General features: G+C 36.7%; 1 protein-coding gene across 2 annotated transcripts; it reads right to left on the bottom strand.

The window, feature by feature from the left end:
• Positions 1-284: 284 nt before the first annotated feature.
• LOC102295725 (receptor for retinol uptake stra6) lies at positions 285-13,251 on the bottom strand. 2 transcript variants are annotated; one of them, XM_014339998.2, is made up of 17 exons: positions 13,010-13,251; positions 12,757-12,823; positions 10,585-10,670; positions 10,372-10,511; positions 9,940-10,106; positions 9,276-9,383; positions 8,858-8,925; positions 7,087-7,166; positions 6,914-6,975; positions 6,651-6,813; positions 6,475-6,550; positions 6,108-6,241; positions 5,595-5,712; positions 5,396-5,497; positions 4,389-4,552; positions 4,039-4,176; positions 285-3,104 (listed from the first exon to the last, which is right to left on the bottom strand). In XM_014339998.2, the coding sequence occupies exons 1-17, from the start codon at positions 13,108-13,110 to the stop codon at positions 2,821-2,823; spliced, it is 2,058 nt and encodes a 685-aa protein (XP_014195484.1). In that variant the 5' UTR covers positions 13,111-13,251; the 3' UTR covers positions 285-2,820. The 2 variants fall into 2 exon arrangements, with proteins under 2 accessions (XP_014195484.1, XP_005942144.1); XM_005942082.3 differs by having other exon boundaries at positions 285-3,080.
• Positions 13,252-14,401: the final 1,150 nt, after the last annotated feature.

Here is a 14,401-nt window from a genome sequence, read left to right as displayed (position 1 = left end):
TTCTTAGTACAGTGGAACCCCGACTTACAAATACCCCATTTAACGAAAAATTCAAGTTATGAAGGCACTTAACAGCAATATTTCTGCCCCTGTAACGGCAAAATGCCTGTGTAACGAAATCCGCTGGCTCTGATTGGCTGAGCCCAGAAGTTGCATGCATTATTGGATAGTAATTTACAGTCATCAACAAAATTAATTCATATAAAAACTGTGAATTTTCTTTAAAAAAAATATTGACATAGTTTTAAAAGAATGACTAAAAAAAGAAATATGCAAATTTACTAGCACATTATCTTTTTGCTTTTTTATTTATCTTCAGGACTTGTATGTAAAACAGCAAACATAATAGGAAACTAATAGGAAACTGTAATTAGGTATCTAAATATGAGATAAGATATTATGACAAAGCTGAAATGTAAATAAAAACAAACACACATACAGTCTTCTAACAGCATATTAAGATCGTACACTGTATTCTGCAGCAGAAAACAATGTTTATACTAGAGTAAATATAAAATATTTGTATCTTCAGCTTGTGAGATTTTGCTGTGAAGTTGGTTTATATATAAATTTGCCCGTCCATGGTCTTAAAAATCCTCCTACACCACTGAGAACACAAATATCCAATCAGTATGGGCTGGCATAGCTACATTACCCAGACAAAAATAAACTAGGACTGCTTATTGACTCCGTGCTGCATGTCTGATGCTGACATTGATCATTGCCATCAGTCTGTGCGTCATGTAAGTCAGTATTAACTAATTAAAAAGGCTTCCAGACTAATTGAACAATACTGTAAAGTAAAGCTTAACAAAATTAAATTATATTTTTCATACATGAGCTGAGACCTGCATTGTTATTAATATTTCTTTTGGAATCCCATTGGATCTTCTTTTCGCAGCCACATTTCTTCAGAGTTCCTTTTGGTTGGTTGAAATGTGATGTACACTCTGCAGGGATACTTTAGTGATAGACACTCCAATCAACCTCAAGGTTATAACCACATATTAAGTTGTAGACTACCTAGGGTCTCTGACCCTTTGGGTCACCGACTGGGAACTTCTCAGCACATCCTTTATTCTCTGGCACTGAGAAATGCACAGTGGTTCCTTTGGGTCAGGCTTCAGTGTGTCCCTGCAGCACTTTCAGTAGTTTTAACTGGTGGAGTCAATTTGTGGCAAAGAGAACTCTGTCGCTCTAACTGTTGTGTGAGGGAGTTCTGTGAGCTATCTCAGTAAACACAAACTTCACATACAATGCCTATGATTTACTTTGTTACACATACAGTAACGAATTACAAAAACTTACTGAACTTGAGTAGAATTTTCAGGTATTTGTACTTTACTTGAGTAGTTTTTTTTCTGACAACATTTTACTTTTGCACCCTACATTTTAAAATAAATATCTGTACGTTCTACTTCTTAACAGACTTGTTACTTTTGTTTTAAAACATTTGACAGGGAGTTATTATTTTACGTCACTGCGGGCCTTCATACATCAAACCGATTTAAGCCTGAACAGTAACTCAAGACAGGCAGTCCTGTTCACCAGGGGAAAAGAGATGAAAGAGGCAAACCTGTGTGCCAAAGTCAGGGGTTAAAGTGGTTTGTGCTTTCTTTTTTTCTGGCACAACACCGACACAACACAAGTACTTCAGCATCTAGCTAGCCTAACAGAAGAGGACAAAACAAAAATGGAGTGACATAGTTTTAGTGGCAGGTAATTTCACATACAACATTTTTATCAGCACAGCAAGCATCATCAAAAACACTGTTTGTGCGCAGTTTGTCTGCTGCTACTGCTTATTTCACAGGGAGAGAAAAGTCAGAGAGCTAAATTCATTCAGAGATGGAGATAAGAAAGACAGGACAGGAGAGGAAGAAGAGAGATAAGGACTACAGCTATTTCCTCATTAGGATTTGATAAACCAGAAGTTTAAAGCTTACATGATGTCTTCATGTTTTTAAATTATAATTTCTATACTTTTATTGTGCATGACAATAAAGGTCTATTTTATTCTAAATCAGATATTGGGTCTGTATATGTTACACGTTTTTTTCATATTGTGAAACAAGCTGCAACAAAAACTGAGGTAGACTAACCCTAACTGTGTTATTTAATTTCATGTGTGATGCTTTTCTTTTCCCCACTCTGAGCCATTAGAACTGATTTTAGGTTTCCTGCACCTGCTGAATCTCACTTTAACCCCTGACTGTACTCATTTTTAGAGGCAAAATCAGCCTCGGCAATGTAAGCAACAAAAAAAAGAGCTATTTTATTTTATTTCCTTCTTTTTCTCTTCTCATAATCGATTCAAGCTGAATACATTTATTAGAATTAAAAATGAGACTGAAACATGTTTTTTGTTCCCTCTACTGATATTATTTTATCATTACATTAATACACCACAGAGTTCAGTTAACTTTGCACAAAAATAGGTAGTAGAAACACTCTCCAAAGAGCTACTTTTATTACTTTGAGTTCATTTCAGAGCCGGTACTTTTTTACTTTAGTATAGAAGTTGAATCCATACTTCAGCTTTCACTGGAGTATTTTTTAACACTAGTATCTGTACTTCTGTTTAAGTACATATTCTGTACTTTTGTGCTTTCTGGATGCGATCTTAACGTAATGTTTTTGTTGCCTAAAGCTAACCTAAGAGAAATAAACAGAATAATTTAGACAACTATTTACATAAGTTAAATGCTAAAAGATCTCTGAAGCAAAGCGGTTGATTGCAGTAGTTATATTTAGCACTTGCAGGTTTGTTTAATGCAGATTACACCCAGTACAATTTTGAAATATATTGCCAACTCAAACTCATTCAGTTTTTTCTTGGCTTTCAGGGGTCTCAGTGGGCTCTGCTGGCTCTGCGCCCAGCTTGCTGGCCTCCATCTTGCTGCCCTTTTTGGAGGTTCGGTTGGGGGTGCCATTCAGGACGTTCTCCGAGTTCTGCAGAGTCTGAAAATGCTTCCTGGAGCCCAGCAGGGAGGGGTTGTTAACCAATGTGTACATCAGCTGCCAGCGAGAGCGAATCCTTTGACTGCTGTTCGCCTTGCTTGGCTTATTCTCCTGAATTCCTGAAAGCATGAAGGAGGAGCAGGCTGAGGGCAGAACGAGACAGCAAACCAAGGGGCTGAATATGCTTAGTGTCATGTATCAATGTATGCACAACGTATTTTGAAAACAGTGGCTAAGAAATTGTTACAACCCCATATAACAGCACAAGCATGCTTCATGTGTGTGTCACTGAAAAGAACACATTGTGGAGAAACACTCAAAGCCTTCTGTATTTGGCAGCTCTGTGGGTTTAGAAATTGTAGTCAGTAAAAGCTACACAACTAAATATCCATTTTGATATTTGTCATTACAAGCATATTCATCTGAGAGTCAGCCACTTATAATATAATATAGAGAAAAGTGGATTTAATGAAAACACAATGGTCCTGTGCTAATTTTGGCACGCCATTCTAAAGTGATAAATGTTGCTCTTTCCTGTAAGCTAAATCTTTTATCATTTATACTAACAATGTTACACAATTGCAACATGCAGTAGTAATAATCATAAAGTGAGGATTGCCAGGATGCAGATTTCAGCATGGCAGCATAATAAGCAGAAATGCTAAATAATAAACATATTATGATTGGACCACAGCATTAGCAGTAGCAATTAGCTGAGTCTACGGTAAAAGCTCTTCCTGACAGTGAGGATAATTAAGCTGGACAGTGTAGAGCTGAGCTTGACATGTTGAGAGTAACACATTGTGGCCTTCAGAAGTTAAACCACGGCTGTATTAAAAGAATAAGTCAGCACTGCTTAATTTTTTCCAATTGTGATCATTCTAGGTATTACAACAACTCCCTCTCCTGCCCACAATGCATTTTTTTTCATAAAGCACTATTATTACATTCTTATTAAATACTTAATGTTCAATATGTTTTAAATGTAGTGGCACAAAAGCTGGACTGTGTTTGCGTGTGTGTGTGTGAGAGAGAGAGGATGTTTGTCTTTATGTGTTTCCAGTTTAGGATTTCTACCTTCCTCTGCATCTTGTATTTTCTGTCCAGCTCTCCCACCCCCAACCATCATGTCCAGCAGCAGCCCACAGAAAGCCTTCATCACCGGGTGCGACTGACTGACCTCCACCTTCAGGAAGTGTGTGTAGTAGCAGTAGGCTAAATAGAGTTAAAGGTCACAGAGTAGAATTTAAATCAGACTGTCTGAAAAATGCAATTGCATACTTTTGTTATTATCATCAAGTCATTCAAGATGATTAAAATTAGTAACAGTGTTACTGTACATAAAGGATGTGTTCACAAAGGTCTATATAGCCTATTCCTCAATACTCCAGGATTCCATTGTTCTAGACAAATTGAATGAATCGTACCTGGGTCATAGGACTCTGCTGTGCGATGCAGCAGACTGACATCAATACGACCAAGATGGATGATGTTGTACAAAGCTGTTATTACTATTCTCCATATGGCAACAACCAGCCCCACCACGGTGTTGATTAGGAACAGCAGGTACGTCAGGAGGAACAGACTCTCTCTGAAAAGCATCATGGAGGAGACTGTGAGAAAAAACTGAGTGTAAACATGAAGTTAATTACATTAGCAATACAAAGCCTGTGACAGAGCTTGTGACCCTGAAAGTGCTGACCTCTGATGAGTGGAGGCTTCACATTTTTAAATGAAGTAATAACAAATAAACAACAACAACAAATAAAGGATTCTGAGTTGCATTGTGGGAAATGGTATTTGAGATTGGACCATAATAGGTCTTAAAACTCAAGAAATCTCAACCCTTTCAGCTAGATTTGTTCTTTGTTCTCCAACTTTATGCCTCAGTACAAAATTAAATAAAACCACTCATTATTCTTTAACAATCTATATAAATTAAATAATGTCTTTGTATTAAATGGATGTTTTTGAATCAGTTTTCAGCCTAAAGCTAAAACTACTCAACAGAAACTCTCTAGGGCCCCCTCTCCCACAAAACAAAGACCCCAGTGTCCTCAGAAGTAGTTGCATGTCTCTAATTAACAAGTTGAATCCCAGTGAGAAAGTATTCATGTTGTAATCTACTTAATCTACTTCTTTAGTATTTTTTGACGATACAGATACAAAGCCTTCAATACTAATAGTTGGAAAACCATTTATTTATTTATTCAGTTCTTTGTAATTTAAAGACATCATTTATGCTGTAAAAGAGCTAAACTAAATAACTGACACGTGTTACTAATAATTAAACAGTTTCATCCTCAGAATTGCATTGCATTTTTATTAGTATCGAACAAAAATAAAATTACAACTAGTAATTGAAATGTCTAAGTAATAAACAAAACCTAATTAAACTGCATTCCAACAAATGAGTAGGACTAAACAAACACACCTGTTGTTCAGGTCTCTTGTGCCGGCTTTTTGTTTGATGAAAGCAAACTTAGCAGTCACATGCTGAAGCCCTGTCACCAGTATCAGTGTGACCCAGGCCGGCCTGAGACATCACAAAGGTGGAAAATGAAAGTGTTTTGAATCATTGATTCATGAAAAGAGAAAAAAGGAAAGAGCTATATGAATTGTTGCTGACTCACCATGCCTTTCCTGCAATTTCAAAGACAATGATGTTACGGCCGTAAAACACTGGGATAATGATCAAAAACACCAGGAACAAGAAGCAGATGAAAAACACAATGGTCTGGATAGCCATTCCTGCAGAGTTAACACAGAAACAGGCCACTTTGAATATTAAAATCATTTCTAAAAGTATTTTTTTTCCTTAACCCCTTAAGCCTTTTTTAAATGGCCAGCACTACAGGTTTTATTAAGCATCACTCACAAGCATTTGCAAAGCTGGATTACAACATAGTTAGTACTTTAGTAAACTACAATGAGTGCATTCATGGTAATAAGGGAACATGCCATCCAGATCAACAGCCTGTCTTTTTTAGTTGTAGTTCTTTTCTTCGGACAAAAAACTTTTTGAGAGACAATCCCTATTAAAAGGACAAGTCAAAAGGGTTTTGTTTTTTTTCTTTTCATGATGTGGTATTTTCCAGCATTATTCTTAAAACTAAAGTCAGTGATGCAGTTTATTCAAGCTTTACCAAGGCTGACGATTGCAGCCTGGTATCCCGTCAAGCCCATCCAACAGACAACACCTGTTCTAGACGGATGCATGGTTTTCTGGTTGTTGCAAAGCTTGTAAATGTCTCCCTTATACAGTCCTCTTAGGTTTGATCTGAAACACATTAAGCCAGTGACACATCAGGTTCAGACAGGAAGGCCTGTCTGAGAAAAATCTAGAGAAAAATAAGTAACAAAGTTGAAATACTTATCATCAGGCAACAATGAGAAGTCTGGCAATATTGGGGTTAGACTATAATCAGTATTCAGAATAAGTAAACTTTTCATGGAGAAAATAGAGTTTCCTTTAACCAATGCCTCCAGTCTCTGAGGATTTACTGCACATACCTGTGGAGAACCATGGACCTCATGAGCATAATAAGGCTGACCAAGCAAGACAGGGTCATCGCACAGAGGTAGCATACTAACAAGCAAATGATGCAAAAGAAAAAACAAATTAGTCTTACTTTAAAACAAAAATACTTTGGTATTTTGTTACAGGGACAGCAAACAGACCCACATACCTTCCAGCAGCCATGTGTAAAAAGTTACAATTCTAACAACCTCCATCCTGTCATCTGATAACACAATCCCAAAACCCAGTAACAAGAAGGCGATATTTTCATCAATACCAGCACGAACAATGTGGAGAGTGGGCACCACCAGGACAACTATCAAGAGTGCGGTCTGTAGGGTGAAACAGGCAATGGTGAATGTAAAACAAATGAACCAAGATGGTATGACATTTTAAAATAGGTAAAGGTATTATTGGCTTATTTAAGCTCACATGGTGTATAGCCACACAGGTAACAAAAGATGATACCGCCAGCTTCAGTGGAAAACGAAACACTGAAAGGAAAAATGATCAAGTAGGTTACTGCAGCATTTCCAATATGTCAGATATGCAGAAGAAGTTAAGTCAGCGTTACATAAAAAATATATCTGTATGAGAACACTCACCTTTTTCAGGAATATAAATGTAACCCTTAATCACCTCCAGAATTCTCTCTGCAAGCGCTGGTTTGTCAGATGCTGACAAACTACAAGAGAACAAGTCGTGAGAGCTGCAAACTACATGAATGCGATTTATATTTAATTTATTTAACTTATTTACTTATGTATTGCTGATATCTGCAACTGAATTGCAAGTTCCTTTTCAAGCCTCCCCCAGTACCTCACTATGGGAAGAGCCCTCCGGTATGATCCATCAGATAATCAGAATCAGAATAATCTCTCATATCCCCCTTGGTTTTCAGAGAATCTGGGTTACGCTAGTAACCAAACATTTTCTACAGTAACAATTCAAGGCCACAAGCTCCATTGCAACACTGTAGTACTATATTTCCTCCTATTTTGGTTCACATCTCACTCTTCCAGTAAGTATTTATTTAATAAATGCTTAAAAAATATCTTTAAATAATTAAAATTTCAACAAGGATATTAACGTAATTGTTTATTTATGCATATTACAGTTCTCAAAATTAAAAAACCTTGTCTATAAAATAATTTAGAAAATACTACCTTTGATCTTGATTAGATTAATCCACTGTTCTCATTTCTTTTGCTCACACAACAAAGACAAAGAAAACAAACTTGAGCTGATTCAGAATTACACAGTCAGACTGATCGTCAGGTAAAGCTGAATAAATATCCAAATCCCATTTTGCAATGATCATTTCGGTTATAGAGGTTTATCCCCCGAAATATACAGTAAACCTTCTGTAAGCACCTTAATTGTTCAATGGCCTGTTGAAGATAAACAAAGATAACACTTCATCTTTTTTTAATTCAGCATTTTCTTTATTTTTTAAAAACTGTCACTTGCTTTTGGCCTGTCTTTATATAATAAACTTCACTCATACTTCTTTAATTGCACGTAAACTCTTTGTACCTTGTTTTGAAAATAACTTTGTTCTTCCTCTTCTTCCTATCAGTCTTAACAGTAACCTGGATTTTTAAGGTGAATTTGGTTGTTTTAATTATCCTAATTTTATCACCTTTGAAGGTGCAAGCAAATATAGGTAATCCACAGTTTTAAAATGCTTTTACTTTGAATGAAAATCATGCATACATGTGGTGAGACATGTGGTAAATTTCAACATATTTGTGGGTTTAAAGGATTATACACCATTACACAGTTGAAGCCAGTAGGAATCTCACTTTTAAAAAACAGACAAAAAATAATAATTTTGGCATGTGGCTTGAAAGTGCAATTAATTTGATTTGCATGAAGCCAGAGAAGCAAATGATCAGTTGATTTAATATCAAATGCTAGACTCCACTAATCTCATTTTTGAAGTTACTCCAAAAGAGCGATTATTTTAGCTTATAACTTGTGGAGCCTGGGCTCTGAACCAGTGAGAGTCAGCTAATACAATGTAGAAAGAAAAGAATATTCTGAAAGGAAAATCTTTAGCAAATACTACTCTATAAATATCTATTAAAAATAAACCTACAAACATTATCAGGCCTTTGTCACATATTACATTCTGAAACTGAGAAGTCAGAAAATGATCACACTGCAACAAAGTAAGCTGCTAGCTCACTGTAATGGCACAGTTAATGGAACTGGAACTGAACACATTAAAGTTAGCAGCAAAACTGCCAATGAGCAAGCTTTCATTATAAATTTTGTCATCTTCATTGAAATATGATCCCGACCTCTATCATGTTTTTTTTGTGTCACCACTCTGAGTCTAATAAAATAAATCACTCTTTAATCTCTGCTCACCTGGCAGTTGAGGACTTTTTCTTGAGAAGTAACTTCACATAGTTGGTGTAGTAGCTACTGTCAAGGTCCTGTGAGCAAAAACATTTTAAGGTGTCAGTATTTCAGAACATAACTACAAGTTTAATTTCCTTCATAACTCTGTAATTTCAATGTTACCAATTAGTGTTTGTTGGGGATTTAATCTGCTTTTGAAGTATAAGTCTTGGATTAATATATTTGAAGGTGGGAAAATGTCACCTCTCCCGTCATAATCTGCTGAAGGACACAGGGTTAAACCTGTTCTTTTTCACAGTTCTGTTTTACATAATTGAACTATGTTACGTACTTATTCGTGTGCACCAGCCACAGCCAGAGATAAATATCATACATTTTTAGAATGTTGAAATTTAGAATGTTTGTGTATTCTGACTTTTCTCACCTCGTCCGTCTTTGGTCCTTTCACAAACAGCAAAGGGAACTGAATGCAGAGATATGCAAGGCAGGCCAGCTGAGGCAGACTTGCGAGTAGAGCATAGTATTTATAGATCTGTAAACAAATAAAATATGCTGTCCTTTAAAGTATCAGTTCCTTCAATTGTAACGTGATGTATTTTATACAAACCCAAAATTATATAAAATTATCAGTTACTAAAGGACTTACTTAATGACAAATCACAAAAGTTAAACAACTATAACCAGACTTGGCTGTTCCCATCTTGTTTGGGTTTTATTTCTTCCAGCTTTTGCACTGTTTTCAAACTTTTTAACTAGACTAGCTTATGTCTGCTACAACTAGAAGCAAGATCAACACTGTACAAGCATGTCATGAAAGTGAAACATGGAAAGGAAAATCTTTGGGATTGGTTGAGTTGTTGCCACAGTAGCTTGTTCATGCACCTCAAAATCTACCATGAGGTTGCATAGCAACAAATGTCTTTAAATTTAGCAGATATTTGAAATCTGTGTAGGATTTTTTTATACCAAGTCTGACGTTGAAAACAGAAGGGCAACATAAACTTTTAAAGAAAGTATTCTTCTCAGATATGAAATTCATTTGTTTCCCTTAAACATTATACATCAGTATTTTTTTGTTGGTATTTTACCTCTGGAGTCTTTGGACAGTCAAATTTCTGCCACACCAGGACTCCAAAGTGAGTGAAGGAGAGCAGTGTCCCAAACACATAACCTGCTTTGCGCTGCAGAGTTCCACATATCAACAGAGGATAATACAGGATTGGGTAATAAAATATGGCGATTATCTTCATGTACTCTGGAAAAAAAGGACCCAAAAAAAGACAGGGCATATCAGTTCCTAAAATGAAACCTCTAATCTAATCAGTATAGACAAAATGGAAAAACAAGGACTCTCTAGAATCCTCCACGTGAATAATCTGATTTTTAATAATAAAGGGATAATAATAAAGGCAGTGTATGTTCAAAAACCACTGACTGGCATGATAATCAAACCACCATATAACTGAAGCAATTACAATCTTCATTGCAACTAAAGAACAAACAAGCATTCAGATGTCTACCTTTATTATCTGCTGGAGTATCTTTGGAGAAAGGCAGAGGGTCTGGGGTGATCACCAGCATTGCCAGCTTGCTGAACACCAGTCCAAAAACAGCCATAACCACTCCTTTTTTCTGAGTCTGATCCAGGAAGTTGGCTGGACTGTGAGATCACACAGGGAGGCTCAGATAACATGAGACAAATGTGCAGTTAAATTTGTATTTACCAAATTTACCTGAAGATGCTTGAGGATCCTCTTGCGAAACCCTGGCAGAATTTATTTTTCCTGGTGAGACCTGCCAGGATTAACATGATCACCAGCTAGATGGAAGGACAAAATTTTAGATCTTCCGTTACGCGTCATACAGTTAATGCCACATCAGTGATTGTCATTATATACTAATATAGTAAGGTAGTATAGTTTTTTTACATTACATGCTGGAAACGTAATTTTAGGCTAGCTTGTTCTAAAAAGTTTCCTTTTGTCAAAAGCTGCCCCAAAATGTTGGCAGATTCATAAAAAAAGACTGTTTGTAACACACTTGTAAACAAGTGTAATCGAATGCTTCCTTGAAATGATAGGACAATCTGATTAAGACTGGATTATGACATTCGTTTCAGGTACAAATGGTGAACTGCAAACGTTATTCTTAATATGCTGTCGTGTCACTAAATGATAAGGCTTTACTGTGCCCCCTATCTTTCAGGGCTAAGTTGTATTTGATTGTGTTTATCAGAGCCTTTGCCAGCTCCCGGAGCTCATTAAAACTTCAACTTTCCAAAATAACACAGCACTGTAGATATGTCAGGAACTGACCTATAAGTCAGAAGAACCTCAAATAAATAACCTTGTTTGGTAGAAAACATATTTCATGACCCACCTCTAATAGTTTTTCAGATTGTTTACCGTACAATGAAATTGGGTCGTGTCCATTCTATACACAGTAGAAGGATTTTTATGACTGAGTCAGTTGTGTTCATTAGTAATTGGTTGAAGGCTAAATGACAGTAAAAGTCCCTAAATGGCATATCCTTTGGGAGCAAAGACAACTGACGGATTCCTGGAAAATGCACCAAAGGATGTACTGGGAAATGAACCTCTCTCATCCTCTTATGTTCCACTTAAAAGGAGAATAGTTTAAATGTTCAAGCTGTGTTGGCAGCAGACATTCAAATCTATAATTTTATCTGATACTACATAAAAATTTCTTGGCTTGTGAGTCAGAGCTGACCCCTGCTTGTTATGTTTGTTTGCAAAAAGCTATCTTAAGACTAAGATGACTAGCGGATTACATTGGTGACAATGTCCACTCTTTTATACAGTCTATAATTGCTATAAACTGCTTAAGCCATGCATTCCCAAGAAACTACAAAGTTATCAGTGTTTCTCTTGTTCATTCTGCCTTACTGTAGAAACAAGCAGTGTTGGGTGTAACAGATTAAAAAGTAACACATTACTGTAGTCACACTACATTTTCAGCAACACAGTAATGTAGCATGTTACTGAACTAAATTCAGTCATTTCATTACAGTTTAAATTTTGCCACTGCTTGTGTTATAAACTGCGTTCTTCAGTCATCTGCACACAGGTGGATTAAAAAAAACATCTAACAAATGTTTTTTTTCTGTGCACTTATTAAAGTATTCAGATTCTGATTCTGATTCTGATTCTGATTCGCGCCACAATCAGCCAATTTCAGTTCTTGTGCAGGAGGAAAAAAGCTTGTGGGGTGATACAGCCTTTGAGGAGTGGATATGCATCCTCTTATTTTTTTGCATTTTAATGAGTAGTGTAATGAATTACTAATGAATTACTAAGTAATGAATCACAAAGAAAGTAATTAATTGCATTGCATTACTTATAAGAAAAGTAAAGAGTAATATATAATACTTTACTTTTTAAAGCTGCATCTCCTTAGACACCTTTTAAATTATAAAGGGACTTATTTTAGCCTAACACAACAACAATTTGCAGTTATACATTAATGAAGCAAAGCTATAAATACTACATTTCATTGTGCTACTACAGTAGCCTATAGGTCCGATAAATTAATGCATTATTAGCATTATTTCCCATATGATCATAACTTAGATGGTGATAAGTTAAAGAAAAAAAAGCAACACTCAGTGACTTGAGTAAGGTGTTGTGTCACCATGTACAACCAGAACAACGTCAGTGCACTGTAATATTGATTCTCCACGTCTGTGGATCTGTACTGGATTAAGAAGAACATCATTCTTCTAAATTATTCCCTCTTTTGGTGTTTGGAATATGGTGATGGAGAGTGCTAATGTGTTCAACAAGTTTGATATTATGCTGTATTTTAAGTGACCCCAATTTATCTGCAGTAACCCAACAAAACAACCCCCCGCCCTTAAGAGAGTAGTCAGGTCCAAGTATACTTACTGATATCGATAATATGCATATATGGAAGAGCTTGTCATCTGCTGTCGGGTCACATGGTAAAATAACTCTGCGACAAAAAGAAAATAAGGAATAAAACCATCATTTAAAAATGTGCAAAGTAAGCCTAAAACAAATCAAACCACCACATCTCAGCACTTTTCTGACCTTGTTGATGTACCAGGACCCAACCTGTGAAAATAATCAATGCTTATGGCCCCATTTGACACCTTTGACTCAACTTTTTTATACTCACTCTTTGGGTGGTTTTGTAGGCTCTGCGTTGTTTGAGTACCAGTCTGAATAGTCATAATAGGAATATTGAAAAGGCTCAACTCCCTCTTTGCTCTGATTCATTGCAGCTGTTTAATCAAGTCATACAGGTGAAGCAGGACAAATAAGGATCCAGAGGACTCCTCCTGGTCCAGCTCTTGTCAGCAGTCTGTTGGTGCTGCTGCAACGTGTCAGGACAGCTTGGCCCAAGAACCCCAACACATTCCAGTCCAGCTAATAACTAAACGCAGCAGATTAAGGGCTGCACAGAAGGGAGGGAGAGTGGAGCAAGGTTTAACATTCACGTGAAATGAAGCAAGTGGAGTAACAAATGTTTTAAACCTTGCAACATAATCATTTAAAAGTGATTCATAGAATAATATTTGGTCAAAGACAATGTAGCATCACGTTTAGGGATTTAATTAACAGTCAAGTTAACAAAAAAAATGCATTGTTGAGTTTGGTGGTGCAGATATTTAAATGGTTCGTAAGTAATAAGTCTGAGTCCAGTAAATTCTTCACATTTGGCCAGTACCATTTCTACAGTGAAACATGCTAAAGTTGTATTATCCAATGGGAGTGTTAATCAATAACAAGACTACAGTCAAGAGCCATGTATTAGGCACAATCGCTCTTCAACACAAATATGAATTCAGCCAGTCACATGGGAGAAACATCAAACTGAGCATCAAATTAGGTTGTCGTTTGGTTGTTGCCAGACAGACTGGTCCAGCTATTGCTGCTCATCAATGAGACATCTCATGATCTTCACCTACGACTCTATGGGTTTGTCATTCAGATTAGGTAATGTTATTTTTGCACAGCAAATGGCACAACCTGTTTGCCTCCCTCCGCTTGTTACTTAACAGACTAATCTTTTAAGATGAAAATCTCACTGAAACAGAGGCAACCTTTGTGTGAACGAGTGACAGAAAGGTGAAAATGAGAATGGGACACGTTACGTAAGGACCTCAACTTAAAGTTTTATGAAATAAAAATGAGACAGAAAGAAACCATGTGACGAGCATCCAGTGCCGCTGCAGAGGACGAACACTAACAACAGACCTTCACCTTCTCCAAACTGCAGCTGAAGCAGGACTTTATGATGATTTCCAGTGCTCATGCTGTGTATCTTAAAAGAAAATTTAATAGCACCATTTGAGTCAAAGCATATTTTGCTGGGAAATCTGGTGCCTGTGGGAGCTGAAAGTGTTTTAATCTGGACTGGTGAGTTTCTGTCATAAGGCTGCAGAGGGCCAGCTGATCTGATCCAAAGACTGGGACTGTAAGGGCCTGGCACTGGATCCAGATGGCTCAAATGCTGCTATTTCAACATAGAAAAATCACCACAGATGTGCTGGATGCTGTTCTTAAC

Source organism: Haplochromis burtoni, unplaced genomic scaffold (genome assembly GCF_018398535.1).
Source record: "Haplochromis burtoni strain Fernald_Lab_line unplaced genomic scaffold, NCSU_Asbu1 Contig_330, whole genome shotgun sequence".
NCBI classification, from domain to species: Eukaryota; Metazoa; Chordata; class Actinopteri; order Cichliformes; family Cichlidae; genus Haplochromis; species Haplochromis burtoni.
Note: the sequence above shows the minus strand (reverse complement) of the source record. Positions and strands in the feature narration are given on the sequence as shown.

What these genes read in the sequence shown, in the direction of transcription:
- LOC102295725 (XM_014339998.2), bottom strand. Translation starts at nt 13,110, where the DNA reads ATGAATCAGAGCAAAGAGGGAGTTGAGCCTTTTCAATATTCCTATTAT. An exon ending in TACTCCAGCAGATAATAAAG is followed by an intron (nt 10,107 to 10,371) that starts GTAGACATCTGA and finishes CTTTTTTTCCAG; the next exon opens with AGTACATGAAGATAATCGCC. An exon ending in TTACACATGGCTGCTGGAAG is followed by an intron (nt 6,551 to 6,650) that starts GTATGTGGGTCT and finishes TTTGCTTGTTAG; the next exon opens with TATGCTACCTCTGTGCGATG.